Genomic DNA, 16,591 nt, shown 5'->3' with positions numbered 1-16,591 from the left:
GTATTTCCTCCTTAATCACAATAATTGTGAATCGAGAAATCTATCTTGTATGCTATAAAGTTTTTCAATGTAATTATTACACTCCCAAATGTATAATACTCATCTACCACGATTTTAAATGGACTAATTTAAGTTTGCTATGCTTGGCGATGTGTTTTTTTTTCCAGTCAAATGTCAGTTTGAGGGATAGGGATGCAAGGCTAAGTTAGAGCGAACATTTTTTTTTTTGGTTGGATACATTCCATAGTCTTGTGGCTAGGGTTCTTTTCAATACTCAAAACACCAGTTCATATATCTCAATTTGCAAATTTTATTTTCATGTAGTTTCTCTAGGATGACTGTTTATTTTCCTGCTTTTCATTTTTTTTATGTAGGACATTGATCTGATGCTTCTAGCTGCTTTCTTATTTCAGGAAGACGATGGAATTTTGTGAAGAATAAGTTGAGAAAGGACTACCCCTCTGTGCAACTAAATGCATGGAAGGTAAATAAACTCTTTTTTCCATCTGATATTCTGATCAGAGAATATTATCATAGAAAGATTCTAAAAGGGAATGGCGCAATAAGGCTTTATTAAAATTAAAATGTCATTTTGTCTATATGCAGGTTTGGCCGATAGTAGCTTGGATGAACTACCAATATATGCCTATTCAATTCCGTGTTATATTTCACAGTTTTGTTGCATCTTGCTGGTAAAACTACTGTTTTTGGTGTCTCTAGACCTTCTCTTACAAATGCACACACACAGAAGGAGAGAGAGATTTCTAATACTTAGGAGAAGTTGGTGTTTAATATGGTTAGTGTTCTTAAGTTATAAAAGCCAACAAAAGTGTACTTTTTTTCTGTTTTAATTTTGGTTTGATGAAAAAGCTTTCATTTGAAATAATGACTTTGAAATGGGAAGAGATGTAGATGTCATTAAGAATGGGATGTCATCTAGATCACAAGCAATAAATGAGATAGAGAAGAGGGAGGAAGAGCACTTCCTTTAAAAGTTCAATTAGTAGATGATGACTACATATTGAGTCTAAAATACTAAAAAGTGTGCAGCCAAAGTTTAACAATAAGACCTAAGTTACAAGGAGAAATAGTGTGCATTAGCAATGTTTTAGTTTCCCTGAAAATGGCAAACTGCTCGAAGAATTCAACAAAATAAAATTACCCAGACAACAAAAAAGGACAGAATATAAAATTCTCATGCACAGAAAGTTAAGATACCCTAGCTACTTTGTGGAGTGCCCCAAAACAACCATAAAAAACCCTGTTTATGATTAATACATAAAGGCATGTGAAACTCTCCCAATAAAAAGCTATTGGGGTGTTTCAATTTTAATTTTTCATATTGGAAAAAATAAAACAGAAAATGTGATCTGTTGTATTTCTAAACTCTTACAACTTAGACTCAAAACTTCATTAATTTGGTTATTGCTTTAGCCTTTGACATTGGACAATGTGAAGCACATACATTGTATACAATGGAATGCCTTGTCTGGGATTCTAGTATGCTTCTTAATAATCTATAATTGACCTTGAGGGCTTAGGGAGAACTCGAATGAGAATTGTATTCTAAGTAGAGCCAGCCAACTATGGTTGTGCCATTGAAATATATGCTTTTCAAATTTTATAAGATTAAATTAATGTATTTGTTGAGAAAATATTGAGAGATGAAGAAAATGAAATTCCATACAAATGATCAGTACCCAATTTATAATTTTTTTAGGAACACAATTACTATTTAACTTAATAACGACTCTAAATGACTACAATGACTTTCAACTATCATTGACAATTATATACAGTATTTTACAAAGTAAATATTTATTTCACATATTCCTTGATGTATTTATATTTTATCCTAGATGTTTCAGATATGTCTCTATTGAAAGCCTGAACTTTGCACCATGATCAGTTTGATTTGTTCGTTGCTCATTGCTTCTTGTAGCTTGATTGAGAGTGAAAAATTGGGTTCATCATCTTGATTGTACATTGATCGTCACAAGGCAAAGTTGCTGGGTGTTTCTTATCATAATGACATTGTTATATGTATTATAATGGTCAATTATGTCTTAGGATAGTATTGCTTTCTTAGTTTTCAATTGTTCTCGTTATAGAAAGATCTTTTGTAATCTCTAATTTAAGCAGTCTTTTGTTCTTTCTTTTAATACAGATTATTTCAATAATTTATGGTATTAGAGCAGAGGTTTTTCTTAGAGCTTTTGGAAAAAAATTAATAAAAATTTATGGCCTTTTCCCTTAAAATTCTTAGAATCTTTCTGTTTATTCTTTCTAATAAAAGTTGTAGGATTGATTTTTCTTGAACTTGTGGGTTTGTTTCACCTGTAAATCATGGATTTTCACAAAGAAAATTGCAGTTTCTTTTAGCTTGTAAAACTTGTGGGTTTCCTTTGCAATTTCGTATTCTGTTCTGTAAATCACAGGATTTTCCCCTCCTAATCACATATTTATTCACTTTTAAAATTGTAGGCTTTCATTCTGTAGTAGTGTGGCAAATTAGTGTGTTTTTTTCTCGTCATTCTTGTGCAAGGTTTTCTTGGTTTCTTCATTCTTTGTAACTTCGGATAGAGGGAGGAATGGGTTCATTAGCCAACTTCATGTTGGAAGGTAGATTGTTTTTTAATAGCAAAAACTGCAACACATGGAAACAACATATGCTCACCATCTTCAAGCGTAGCTGTCTTGACCAAATTGTACCTGTAAATCCACTAATTCAATGGTTGCAAGAAAAGACCAGGAGAAGTTTGATGAGCGTAATTGTGAAGCCATTATACTCATCAAGTTATTGGTCGCTGATGAGATGCTTCTGGAAGTTCCCTCAAGCAAGAATTCTAAAGAGATTTAGACTCATTTGAAATCGATGCACAAATAGTTAGATAAAGGTAGGGTGTTCTTCCTTAAAAATATGTTGTTCTCAATCATGATGGATGATAAAATCTTTTTGCAAGATCATTTGATGAAAATCAAAGTCATTCATGACACCTAGAGGCTATTGGTCACAAGATGAAAGAAGAAGATATTGTTGTCATCTCATTGTAAAGTTTACCACAGTCCTATGAGCATTTCATAGAGACTCTAAACATCACGTCTAGCAATGTTGACCCAAAGTAATGATTTGTGCAACAAACTTTTATAGCAGGAGAAATGGAAGAAGCACTACTCTATTAAGTCTGGAATATGCTTTTATTGCCAAGGACAAAGGGAAAGACAAGTCCGCTCTGCGAAAAGGACAAGACAAACCTAATGATTTTTGAAAGAATATAAAATTTGTACAACTATTGTGGTCAATTTGGTCATATGAAGAAGTTGGGGAGATTCAGGCCTCTTGTTGAAAGAGGTGGGTGTCTCTTAGTAGATTAGCATGGATTGGCAGCCAGTGATGCACAATGGTGGTTGAATGTGCTACAAAAGATTGGTAAAGAGCTCAGTGATGGTGTCGATTCTATTAGATACAATTTTAAGCATCTTTGAGTAAGATGAACCAGTCACCTTCAAGATTTGTAGAAAGGATCCTTTCTCTAATTGAGATCACTTTAAGTCAAACTATTCTATTGAGATACCATGACAAGGAAATCGACAAGGAAATCAAGCTAGCAGCTACATGCCTAAATGAGCTTTCAAGAATCTTAGCTCCTCAAGTACGGATAATGACACCATGAGAAAGATAATGTACTTATTTACTAACAACATTCAAAACCTTGATGACATCAATAGTGATCCATTTGCTAGAAGATTTACAATACTGGAGATCTTTGCAAAAATCAAAGTAACCTCCTCTTACATCTAGGATTGCAAGATTTGATCCACAATATATTTCATCACTTTTTGGTCACAATAAAGACCACCACTATAGAAGATTTTCTTTGCCACAGAGATATTATGGTTTCATGTATTGAGGGGATCGATGTAATATCCCAACCAATCATAACTATGCTATGGACTATTCATAATCAAGAGTGCTTCCCTTTTATTGCAGCATGTAGATTGGTCAATAATTTATTTAAGCATATTGAAGAAAAATTTAAAGTCTCAATTGCTCAAGGAAAAGGAGGTTGGTGATGACACTAAGGGTGATGAGGAAGATGAAGAGCCACATGAGGATACACAAGATTCTTCTACTATGCTTACAAGTGGAGAAAACCTAAGCCTACGTGACAACGAGATTGAAAAGGGTGCTAGCATGGAGCCTGCCAAACCAATATTGATCAATCAACTGGGTAGAGATTTGAACACTACCAATGACCCTTTTCATTGGCAAGGTCTACAGTTTGTTGAGTATGGAGTTATTGCTTTTATAGAACATGCAGTAGACATGATCATTGCTTTTCAAAAAGAGTGGCATCTATATGGGAAGAACATGTGTAGATGAGTTTTGAGATTCTAGATTATCGTTTTCGGGAATTGATTGATTGGCATGATGACATAACAACTTGGAATTTGGGCTGTTTGATGATGATCCTAATAACTTTGGGTATGGAAACCTTTATATCAGAGTAGAGTAGAGGAAGCTTGATGGAGATTTGTGTGCACATGGTCATATTGTGACATGGAGATTTAAGTGGATATGACTATGGGCATTTGTGCTTGGTTTAGAACCCTAGAGCTTCGCACTGGGCAAACCATTCGATGATAGATTTCTTGAGGGCAAGCAATCTTTGGGCGGTAAGGATTTGTAATGTCCCCAAATTTTTAGTAAACAAAATTAAATTAGTAAATTTGAGTGGTTCCAAAATTCAAATAATATTATCAAGCACCTTTAACTATTTAATAAAGAGGGGCCCAAGTAATAAAATAATAAATAAAGTATTTTGGCTATTTCGTTTTCCTTCGGGAAACTTTGAAGAGCTCTTTAGAAGGCCGTGTTTGGCATTGTAGGAGTCATGAGAATTGGATGTTTTTTTTGTATCCAAATTCTAGTTGCAGTTATATACCATTGTAGTTTTCGAGGTGCAGGATCCTTCATATTCTATATTTGTAGTTTCAGTGGTTAGCAATCCCCCCTAGTGTATAGAGGTTGATTTTTGTAGAGAATGTTTTGCTTGAGCAATGCACCTAGATCTTCATCTTGTGCTTAGTTGAGGGAAAAGGAATCACTGGGGCATTTAACCACCCAACCATGGATCATAATTTGACCCATCCTTGGCTGCTTCGAGAATCAAAGAAGACTCGACCCTCCACGAGGGATGGTGGATGATCAAGTCAATTTCCATGGATTCTAGTGTAGAGATGCTTACATTGTGATCAATTGCATTCCATAGCCTACGACTACTCTAGTACGGCTTCTATCATGGATGTATCTAGCAACTCTATATTGACAATGACAGCCATTACTCTTACCTTGGCCAAGGATTTTCCTTAAGCTGGAGTCGTTGTCTCACCTTCCCATTTGATCCTAGATTTAGGATATTCTCTACCGAGATTGTTATCTGAACATTTCTTATTATGACCTTGTGTATTTTTCAGTTCTTTTTTAGCTTTTGGATTGCACTAACCAGTTACACTATGCTATATGATCATTCTCTAGAGATCCCATCTGGAAGGAAGAATTAATGTCTTACTGTTCGAGAGTTAGTCTACTCCTCTAACATGTGCTGTATGTTATTTTGAGTTTACATCAGTTTTAAGAGAATGATACAATGGATTCTAGTTTGGATTCAATCTTGCGATTATGACTGTATATTACATGACTGCTGTTTTCATTTTCATCTGGGTCCTGGGGTCCAGTCGTGGTTTGGAGTAAGCATGCTTCTTATTGATATTTATACAGGTCATCATATTTGTTGTTCATAGGAATTAATTTTCCTAATCCAGGGAGTAACAACCCCACTACTGTTCAGCTGTATATGTACCTGTACTTGACTAGTTTGGTTTTAATGGTAGAGTTAGGTTGGAACAGAGGCTGCTAATCTTTTAACAGTAATGTCATACTTAATCTCCTTTCCGATTACCATAGGTTCTTGGCTTATTGTATCTCAATCTTAAACTTTTATTTAGTTCTCTGTTCTTGTTTTCAAAAAGGTCTGATTGACTATCAAGAAGCTCAGTAGGAATTGAAAGACAAGCTTTTGAATAATTATAAACTACAGAGTCTGTCATACCTCTAGGATTTAGAGTCTGCCATACCTCTAGGATTTAGTAAACTCTTTTTTTCCTTTTGCTATCTGCAGCTCTATAGTTCTCTAGTTCAAAGTTATTGCTATACTGCTCATAAAGTGTCGGAGACAAGAAAACAACAGTTCCTTCATTGACACCTGAATGAACTTCTATTTTCTATTCCAGAATGCAAGGAGAAAACCGTTCTTGCTAAGTACTTAACAATAGAGCAAGATTCAGCTACATTCAATCAAGATTTATAGAAAGAATGCGTTTGCTATGGAAACATTTAGTAATTTAAAACTTAGTTATTCTTTTTAGAAGAAGAGAGTGATTTCATTCTGACCAATCAAGCAGCGATCTGTTGGCATCGAGTTACTTGCCTGATTAAATACACGTGTCTTCTAGGATAAGGTGAGGCTTATCACTGTCGTCTCTAGTCCTTCAATTGTTGTGCCACTGATTCTCTCTTAGACAGGTTGTCTGCTATCAACTGTGTCATCCAAGAATTGTATAATTGTGTTTCCTTTCCTTCTATCGTGAGTAGGTGGTAATGCTCGCATATACTAAGTTTTTGTTTAAATATTCCCCTTCCCTTCTCTCCTACATACACCAAGGAACCCCTAACATTCCTAGCTACCCAATCATTCACGTGGCTCTATCTTTGGCCACTTCCGTCGTGCTGCGTAATTCAATTGCATGAGGTTTATAACATAAGATAATACCTAATGTTGGCGAGGTGCTAGTCTGTCTTCCCTAAAATTGAACTCGCGGTCCCAAGATATCATAAGGTTGGGTGTGATAAAATAGAGATGTAAGAGGCTATAATTGGAATTATATCCAACATTAGAGTTGGAAGTCAGTGATTAAAATAATTAAGTGATTAAAAAAAAAGTAATGTATCTATAGGAGAGTAATCACCATGATATGAATTATGATGGGAGAATGGCCTAAGCCAAAATGGTGCTGGTCGGATAATTTTTTTCTAATGTTTCTATTATATTAAGACTTTGTCCAAATTAATAATAACAAAGTTAAGTGGGTATTTTTTTTTTAAAATTGGGGAAATCAAAATGAACAAAATAGGATAGGATACAAGTTGGTCCCCATGACTCTTGATTGATCAAGATAAATTTTGGGATAATAATTACTATTGCTCAGGATAAAATGAAATGGTGAATACCTCAAGTTGAAGTCACCTTGGCCATCTATGTGAAATTGTTAGGTCTTACCACTTCAATTTGGAACTTGATCATCTCACATCCCCTTTCTTGGTGATGCCTCATCCCCCTTCAGGTTTGTTTCATGTTCTTCTCGCATCCAATCACACGAGTGGTTAAACCTTGATATCTAGTTATATAGAAACAAAACTTCTTAATGTAATTACACTGGTATATCAATGAGCATTTTTCTATTATCATGAATTTTATTCCACATGTAAATCAAGTGTTTTTTAAATTGTAATTTATATATACTACTTGAGAGTTTAGAGTTAGAGTTAGAGATATCATAAACGCCAAAACCAGAATCCATCTAGGGCAAAGGATGCAAAACCACGGTTAGTTCACATATACCACATAGGGCACAAAAACTATACCACTATATCATTATAATCAAAACCATTTAGGGCAACAAAACCACTGTAATCAAAACCATTTAGGTCAATAAAACCATTGTTAGATTAGATCTTTCCCCACTTAGGGCACATTTACAAAACCATTATTGGAAATACTAAATTACATCTAGGGAATCCATTAAAAAGGCTTGAGCTTTTCTTTAAGTAAATCAAAGACTTGCTGACACTTGCTTGTCCTTTCAAACCTCTTACCCTTATGTTGAAGGGAGGTAATCGAAAAGGATATTCGTGAGAAATTAAGGACGAATTTATGGTAGTAACCGGCTAGGCCAATAAAACTTCTGACCTCTTGAACATTCTTAGGTGCTGACCATTCTACTATAGCTTTTATCTTGGCAGGATCAATGACTATTCCGTTTCTAGAAATTATATGTCCAAGGTATTGGATTTTCTATTGGCAGAATGCACATTTTGATAACTTTCCATATAACTTATGCTCACATAGACACTGAAGAACAAAGTGCAGATGCTGTAGGTGTTCTTCCTCATCTTTCAAATAGATAAGTATGTCATCGAGAAATACTAGGACAAATTTGTCCGAACAATCATGGAAAATATTGTTTATCAAGTTCATAAATGCAGCCGGTGCATTAGTCAATCCAAAGGGGAAATGGTGAACTTGTAATGGTCGTAACAAGTTCTAAAAGCTGTTTTATGGATGCCTTCATCTTTCAATCTCAACTAGTGGTATCCTAATTGTAAGTTTATTTTGGAGAAGACTATGGCCCCATGCATTTGATTGAAGAGATTGTCAATGTGAGGTAAATAGCATTTATTCCTTATTGTAACCTAATTAAGCATTATGTAGTCATGTAGAGCTTTAATGTTCCGTCCTTCTTCTTAACAAATAGTACTGGTGCTCCCCACAGTGAAACGTTGGGCCTAATCAAACCTTAATCTAGCAATTCTTGAAGTTGAGCCTTAAGTTCTACTAACTCCATTGTAGTCATTCTTTATGGTGCCTTCGATATAGGTTCAACCTCGAGAATTAGGTCATAGAGAAGTCAAATACCTGCTTCGGGGCATCCTTGGTAAATCTTCGGGAAACATCTTTCAAATCCTTCAAATAAGGGTACTTCTCCTCAAATGCTTCCTTTTGTTCCTGATTCGTCAGATTTTCCATATCAAATATTATGTATTCGTTCGAACGAATAACATCAATGGGTCCTACAATCTCTTCCTTTTTGACCATGAATAGCTGGCATCCCTTCTTTTCACTTTGCCTAAGTTGAGATGTCGAGAATTGTCAGAGTTTCATATTTCGCCCAACTCCTTGAATGGTTACAGGGTTACCTACGTCATCAAAACATTTGACCCTTTGTAAAACAATCCACCCAGGCTTTATGTTGCTACAGCCACTTCATTCCTAGAATAACATCATATGAGCCTAGGGGTGCTAGAAAAGTTGACTTTAGTAGAAAACCATGGAAGTTCCAACTCAGCCTCAAACAAGCATTGCTCCACCCGAACTTTGGACTGGTTTGCATATTCCATAGTCCACAGCTTTCCCATGAACCCTGTTCGTTTTGGAAAACGACTTAAGAGTTTAGGACTAATGAAATTTTCTATAGCTCTAGTATCTATGAGAATAAAAACTGAGTTTCCATAGAGTGAACCTGTCACTTCTATTGGTGCCACTTGAAAATCTGCTTGCTGATCATTTACAGCCACATGAATTCTCTGTTGAAATGCATTTTGCTGGCTTGGAAGTGGGTCTTTGGCACTGAGGCATTTTGGTTCCTTTTGGGGCATTGATTGGCATAATGTTCGCCCCCACACGTAAAGTATCCGCTAGGAGGCCCCTTTTTTCTCCTCTCTTGACTATTGGTCCAGTATTCTTTTGACCTCTCAATTGTTTTTTTTTGTTACTCCAGTTTACATAAGTATTACCTTTGCCCTTTTTATCAACCCAATCTTCGTTTGCCTCCTCTGTTTTGCATTTGTGGAGCTGATGGTTATGACTCCATCTCTTCTTTCCTCGATTTTTATCCCTAATGGAATCATCCTTTTTTAATTTCAATTCTTGTCGAACTGCTTTCTCATATGCCTCCGTGGTAGAAGTCGGGCATAACACATCCACGGTTCCTATCCTGTTGTTGAGTCCTATAATGTGTTTTCTGAGCCGGTATATCCCATTATCCTTTAACTTAGGGACATACTTTAACAATTTGTTGAACTTTTCGGTGTACTCGTGCATTGATTTATCCCCTTCCCTAAGTTCTTGAAATTCAGCCAGCTTTTACTCATAGAACAATTGTGAGAGCCACCTCTGCCTAAAGAGTTGAACAAATCTTGTCTAAGTAACAAATGTTCTAGTTTGCCTTAATTCTGCTTTCTTGCTCTCCCACTAACTGATGATTTCCCCCATTAGTTGGTGTGATCCCCAAATTGCTTTCTGTATCTCTGTATAATCCCAGATTTCAAAATACTTTTTCATCCCTATCAACTAGGCTTTTGCTACATCTCCAAATGTTGCTCCATCAAACTGGGGTGGTTTAACCTTTTTCATGTCATCAGTCATGATTTCCAACCCTTGGTTACCCCCATGCTGTGTGTCTTGTGGTCAGAATGCCTTTCCCTATGGGATTCAGTGTGGTTAGTGTGTCCCATTTCTCATTCTTCTTTGTTGGAGTGAGTATGATGAGTGTGTTCTTGCTTACTCTGTGTTCTAAATTCTGATTCCTCGTTTTCTAACCCCTCTATGGTCTTGAGTTTGACCTCAAGAGCATCTAACTTGTTCTAGGTTTGCATCATCATTGCTAGTAATTGATCCAACTTCTGTGATGATGAGTTAGACAGGCCGTCCTAGTTGTCTCCCATTTTGGAGGAAACAAAGTTACTATTGAGAGCTGAGATAAATTTATTTTGATTTATTTATTATATATTTTTAAAAATATATTAAAAAACGATGGATGCAAAAACAAGTAGTTGGCAATTTATCATGCACAATAATTTAAAAAAAAAAATTATTCACTTATGCATAAGCCAAAAAAGGAGTCACAACAAAATTTATATTACATTAAAAAGGGTCAACAAATTTTTTTGTTTTGTTCTAGGTGGCCCTACTGGGTACACCCCATGTCTAGTTCTTCACCCTCATTGCCTGTGATGGGCTCTTCTTGATCAGGGAAGTCAAAAGGTATCATTCCTGGCCGTAGGGTGGTGAGTGTTGTAGCTGTCATGGCCTAGATGTGGGATCATTTGGTTTTTGTTCTTGTGTTATTGTTTGTGTTGGGGCAACTTGTTGTTTTGTGCTGGCGTTTTGGTGCTGATTTAGGTTTTCCTGCTCGTAGAGCAACCTTAACCTCTGCTCTTATTTAGAGAGTTCATCTGTGTCTCTGACACCTAATTATCTAGAGTGCACTTGCTATATTTTCATGGTCAGACAAGGGTTCCTTTGTGAGTAGTCGAAGTCTCACTCAGAACGTTAGCTATCCATACCTTGCTTGGGTCACGAGGACTCTTTCGTTTGGTGTGGATTATGATGGGCATCTTGGAAAAACATTCCAAAAATGCCCGTGTCAGTTTTCTACTAGTTGTGGACGAGCCCAGGTCTAGTGTTGAAACTGACGCTTTGATACCATATATAGCATGCGGATAATTTACAACAAAAGTTTATGATAATCTAAGAAGTTTTGTTTTAAAAGTGGTTGGAAGCGGTAGGTAATTTAAAAAAGAAGAAGAAAGTACATAGCATAGTTAACTACACTCTCTCTATACCTAACAAGCATGAGTATTGAAAAGTAAATTAACATTTAGCAACTTGTTTCTCAATACAAAATAGTTTAAATGAGCTACGAAACAAGATAACGAAAATATAACTTTATCTTTCTAAATGCATATTTTACTTTTCTATTATTGTGGAAAGTACTTGCAACAAAGTGAAAGAAGAATACTCACAATTGTGCATAGAGGCTGAGTTTGGTAGAGAACATTCTGCTTGAACAATGCACCTAGGTCTTCGTCTTGTGGCTCGGTTGGGGGGAAAGGCATCACTGGGGTGTTTAACCACCTAACCATGGCTCATAATTCGACTCCTCCTAGGCTGCTTCAAGATTCAAAGCAGACGACCCTCCGCGAGGGATGGTGGATGATCAAGTCAGGATCCTGGGAATTTGGTGTAGAGATGCTTACATCGTGATCTGTCGCATTCTGTAGCCCACAACTACTCTAGTACAACTTCTGTCATGGATGTATCTGGTTACTCTATTCTGACATCCATTAGTCTTACCTTGGCCAAGGATTTTCTTTAAGCTGGAGTCATCATCTCACCTTCCCATTTGATCCGAGATTTAGGATATTCTCTCCTGAGATTGTCATCTGAAGGTTTCTTATTATGACCTCTTGTATTTTCAGTTCCTTTATAGTTTTTGGATTACACTAACTGGTTACACTATGCAATATGATCATTCTCTAGAGATCCATCTGGAAGGAAGAATTAATGTCTTACCATTCAAGACTTAGTCTACTCCTCTAACATGTGCTGTATGTTATTTTTATTTTACATCAGTTTTAAGAGAATGATCCAATGGATTCTAGTTTGGATTCAATCTTCCAATTATTTGACTGTATGTTACATGACTGCTGTTTTTAATTTCATCTTGGTCCTGAGGTCCAGTTGTGGTTTGGAGTAAGCATGCTTCTTACTGATATTTATACATGTCATCACATATGTTGTTCATAGGAATTAATTTTCCTAATCCAGAGAGTAACAACTCCACTACTGTTCAGCTTTATATGTACCTGTACTTGACTAGTTTAGTTTTAATGGTTTGCTAGAGTTAGGTTGGAATGGAGACTGCTAATCTTTTAACAGCAATGACATACTTAATCTCCTTTCCAATTACCATCAGTTCTTGGCTTATTGTATCTCAATCTTAGACTTGTATCTAGTTCTCGGTTCTTGTTTTCAAAAAGGTCTGATTGACTATCAAGAAGCTCAGTAGGAAATTAAAGACAAACTTTTGAATAAGTATTAACTACGGAGTCTTCCATACCTCTAGCATTTAGTAAACTCTTCTTTTTCTTTTGCTATCAGCAGCTCTATAGTTTTCTAGTTCAAAATCACTACTATACTGCTCGTAAAGTGATGGAGACAAGAAAATAACAGTTTCTCCATTGACACTCGAATGAACTTCTATTTTCTATTCCAGGATGCAAGGAGAAAAATGTTCTTGCTAACTATTTATCAATAGAGTAAGACTCAGCTACGTTCATTCAAGATTTATTGAAAGAGTGCATTTGCTATGGAAACGTTTAGTAAATTAAAGCTCAGTTATTCTTTTCAGAAGAAGAGAGTGATTTCATTGTGACAAATCAAGCAGCGGTCTGTTGGCATCGAGTTACTTGCCTGATTAAATACGTGTGTCTACTAGTATAAGGTGAGGCTTATCACTGCTGTCTCTAGTCCTTCAAGTCTTGTGCCGCTGATTCTCTTTTAGACAGGTTGTCTGCTATCAACAGTGCCATCCAAGAATTGTACAACTGTTTTTCCTTGCCTTATATTGTGAGGTGGTGGTAATGCTTGCATATACTAAGTTTTTGATTAAATATTCCCCACCCCTTCTCTCACGCACACCAAGGAACCCTTAACATTCCTAGCCACCTAATCATTCATGTGGCTCTATCTCTAGCCACTTCCATTGTGCCACATAATTCAATTGCGTGAGGTTTATAACATAAGACAATTTCTAATGTTGGCGAGGCTTAAGTCTTACTTCCCTAAAATTGAACTCGTAGTAAGATATCATAAGATCGGGCGTGATAAAATAGAGATGTAAGAGGCGGTAATTGGAGTTATAATATATATCCAACGTTAGAGTTGGAAGTCAGTGATTAAAATAAAGTGACTAAAAGAAAAAGGAACGTATGTATAGGAAAGTAATTACCATGATATGAATTATGATGGGAGAATGGCCTAAGCCAAGTTGGTGTTGGTCGGATGTAAATTTTATGATGTTTCCATTATATTAAGACTTTGTCCAAATTAATAATAACTAAGCTAAGTGGGAATTTTTTTTCCTTTGATTGGGGAAGTCAAAATGAATTAAATAGGATATGATAGAAGGTGGTCCTTGTGACTCTTGATTTATCAAGGTAAATTTTGAGATAATAATTGTCATTGCTTAGGGTAAAATGAAATGGTGAATCCCTTAAGTTGAAGTTACCTTGGCCATCTAGGTGAAATTGTCATGTCTTACTACTTCTAGGGTTTGGAACTTGATCATCCCACATCTTCTTTCTCGGTGATGCCTCCTCCCCCTTCGAGTGTGTTTCACGTTCTTCCTGCATCCAATGACACGAGTGGTTAAACCTTGATATCAAGTTGTATAGAAACAAAACATCTTCATGTAATTACACTGCTATATCAATGAGCATTTTTCTATTATCATCAATTTTAATCCACGTGCCAACCAACAATTTTTTTTAATCATAATTAAGATATACTACTTAAACTAATTAGGAGTTTGAGTTAGAGATATTGTAAATGCCAAAACTGGAATCCACCTAGGGCAAATTCTGCAAAACCACGGTTAGTCCACATATACTACCTAGGGCACAAAAACTATACCATAGTATCATTATAATCAAAACCATTTAGAGCAACAAAACCATTGTAATCAAAATCATTTAGGGCAATAAAATCACTCTTAGATTAGGTCTTTCCCGCTTAGGGTACATTTACAAAACCATTATTGGAAATAGTAAATTTCATCTAGGGCATCCATTAATAAAGGCATGAGCATAAAAGTATCAAATAAAAAGGGATGTGACAATATCATTTCTAATATTTTACTTTGTATTTCGTTCTCAGATTGATGAAATTTAATTTATTATTTGAATACAATTACTTTGGTGGCAACGACTCATTTAGTCCCATGTTATTCCATTGCTCCACATAATATAATTGGCTATACTATTTTGCACTACTATTCTCACGAAGATCAAATTGTCACATTGTAAAGTTTGTCATATTCAAACATGCTGAAAGGTGCCGGGCGCCAAGTGGCACTTATTGAGTGCCAAGTGTTAGCCAAGTACCAAACACAATGTGCCAAGTGCCAAGTGTCTATTGCCAAGGGCTAAGCATTGACTTCCAATTGATAACTACCAAGTGTGCCAAGTGCCAACTGTTGAGTGTTGACTTCTATTGCCAAGTACCAAGTGACATATGGTGTGAGCCATATGTTGGTTCCTAAAACCACAGATTGGAAATCTAGGAGCTTTGCCAATTCTTTAATAGAATTGCCCAATCTATTTTGGCCAACGAACAAGAATGACTTCAATTCCCCCACACTTTAGGCTTCGCTAGACCTAGGCGGGTAAACCTTTATCTCAAATCTTGATCACTTGGTTCGAAGCTTTTCTATAGTGAATTTAAAATTGCGAGTTAGGTTGGCAAAATCCTTGAACATGATCAAAATAAGATTAAATTAATGCTTTGATATGATTGAATGTTTATGTAATAATTGAGCTGATTCTTGTAAGGAGGAGATATAGGAAAGAATTGTTAACTTCAACTGTGAATCCAATAATTGCTTCAATGACTCGAAAGACTAGTGCTTGGTTTATTCAGGCAATAGAATCAACCACAATGAAGGTTATTATGTACAACCTTATGAGACAATATATTAAAATATCACCAACTACCCCTATACTCCAAATGCAATAGATAATTCTTTTATGCAATTCAATGTTAGTCCAAAAGGAATTTAGCTTCTTTGATGGAAGTCCAATTAGATAGAGATGCAAAAACTTAATATATTTCACAGTATTCCCTGTTTATCAAACAAAGAATGCTACAAAAATCCAAAGTACAAGCTTGCTAGGAATAATTTCATAATCACAAAGGAAAAATCAAAATTGTAATTCATTCTTTCGGCCTTGACAAAACGAATAAAGATCCTTTTTATCATTATAATATAATATTTATTTATTCATATTAAAGTTTCATTTTAATATTTTATAATCCTCACATAAATGTGTCTCCTTTTTGCTTATGAAAATGTCTTGTAGTTTCTTTCTACGTTCTTTGGCCCTTGCTACTATTTATATTTTAATAAGAACGAAATATGACTTTTCACTCCAAATGTCATCCCTCTTCAAAAATAAAATAGGCCTCCTCTGATTAACAAATTCCTATCTCTATTATTAATCCCTATCTCTATTAATCGCTATTGGACCATATTGGATCTATTTTAATGATAGCCGAACTTAATAATATATTTGTGACTTTTACTCCTTCTGTGTATATGATGGAGCTCATATGCTTTTGATGGTATGATTCTTTGTCTCTTCGCCAAAAATATATTAACTAGGCCTGTTTTAACTGCACATCTTCCACCTCTTTCCTGGCGTGGCTTAAATACCTCCACAAGCTTTGGACCATCTATTGGATTTTCTAGGTTTGGGAATGCCTGAGTTATTCCTTTCACAAAACAAATGCGATTATGGAGATCATGTAGTATATTTTGCCGTTACAGTCATGGCTTTATTGTTGTGTTTTATTGTGAGACTTTTTGTAGCTTATACCATTTGATATTTCAAAAGCTATGACTCCACTTGATGAGGGTTTTGATATTATCGATCTGATGCTCACTCACCGAAACCTTTTCCCTTGAGCTTCTTTGACGTTTTGAAGGCGTGGAACAAACTATATGCTTGTCAGATGTATGGCTCGAGCCTTCTTTTCGTTTTAATTTCCAAATCCTCCATTTCTCAACATAATCATTGACACGGGTTTTTTGTGCACCTTTTTTCCAACCATCTCCTACAACCTCGGAAGATTGTGTGAATGCAACCTGTTTTAATCTTTAGTTTCACAACATAATCATAGATGACTCAGAA

At 35.7% G+C, this 16,591-nt stretch overlaps 1 protein-coding gene across 1 annotated transcript in view; it reads left to right on the top strand.

The window, feature by feature from the left end:
- Nucleotides 1-16,591, top strand: part of LOC149542938 (Peroxisomal membrane 22 kDa (Mpv17/PMP22) family protein) — a 92,621-nt gene that overhangs the window by 60,348 nt on the left and 15,682 nt on the right. The window contains exons 4-5 of the mRNA XM_089797874.1: nucleotides 414-484; nucleotides 607-692. Coding sequence (XP_089654000.1) covers nucleotides 414-484; nucleotides 607-692 — 157 coding nt within the window. The remainder of the gene's footprint in view (nucleotides 1-413; nucleotides 485-606; nucleotides 693-16,591) is intronic.

Source organism: Cupressus sempervirens, chromosome 8 (assembly GCF_028749045.1).
Source record: "Cupressus sempervirens isolate cs-2001-9-10 chromosome 8, ASM2874904v1, whole genome shotgun sequence".
NCBI classification, from domain to species: Eukaryota; Viridiplantae; Streptophyta; class Pinopsida; order Cupressales; family Cupressaceae; genus Cupressus; species Cupressus sempervirens.
Note: the sequence above shows the minus strand (reverse complement) of the source record. Positions and strands in the feature narration are given on the sequence as shown.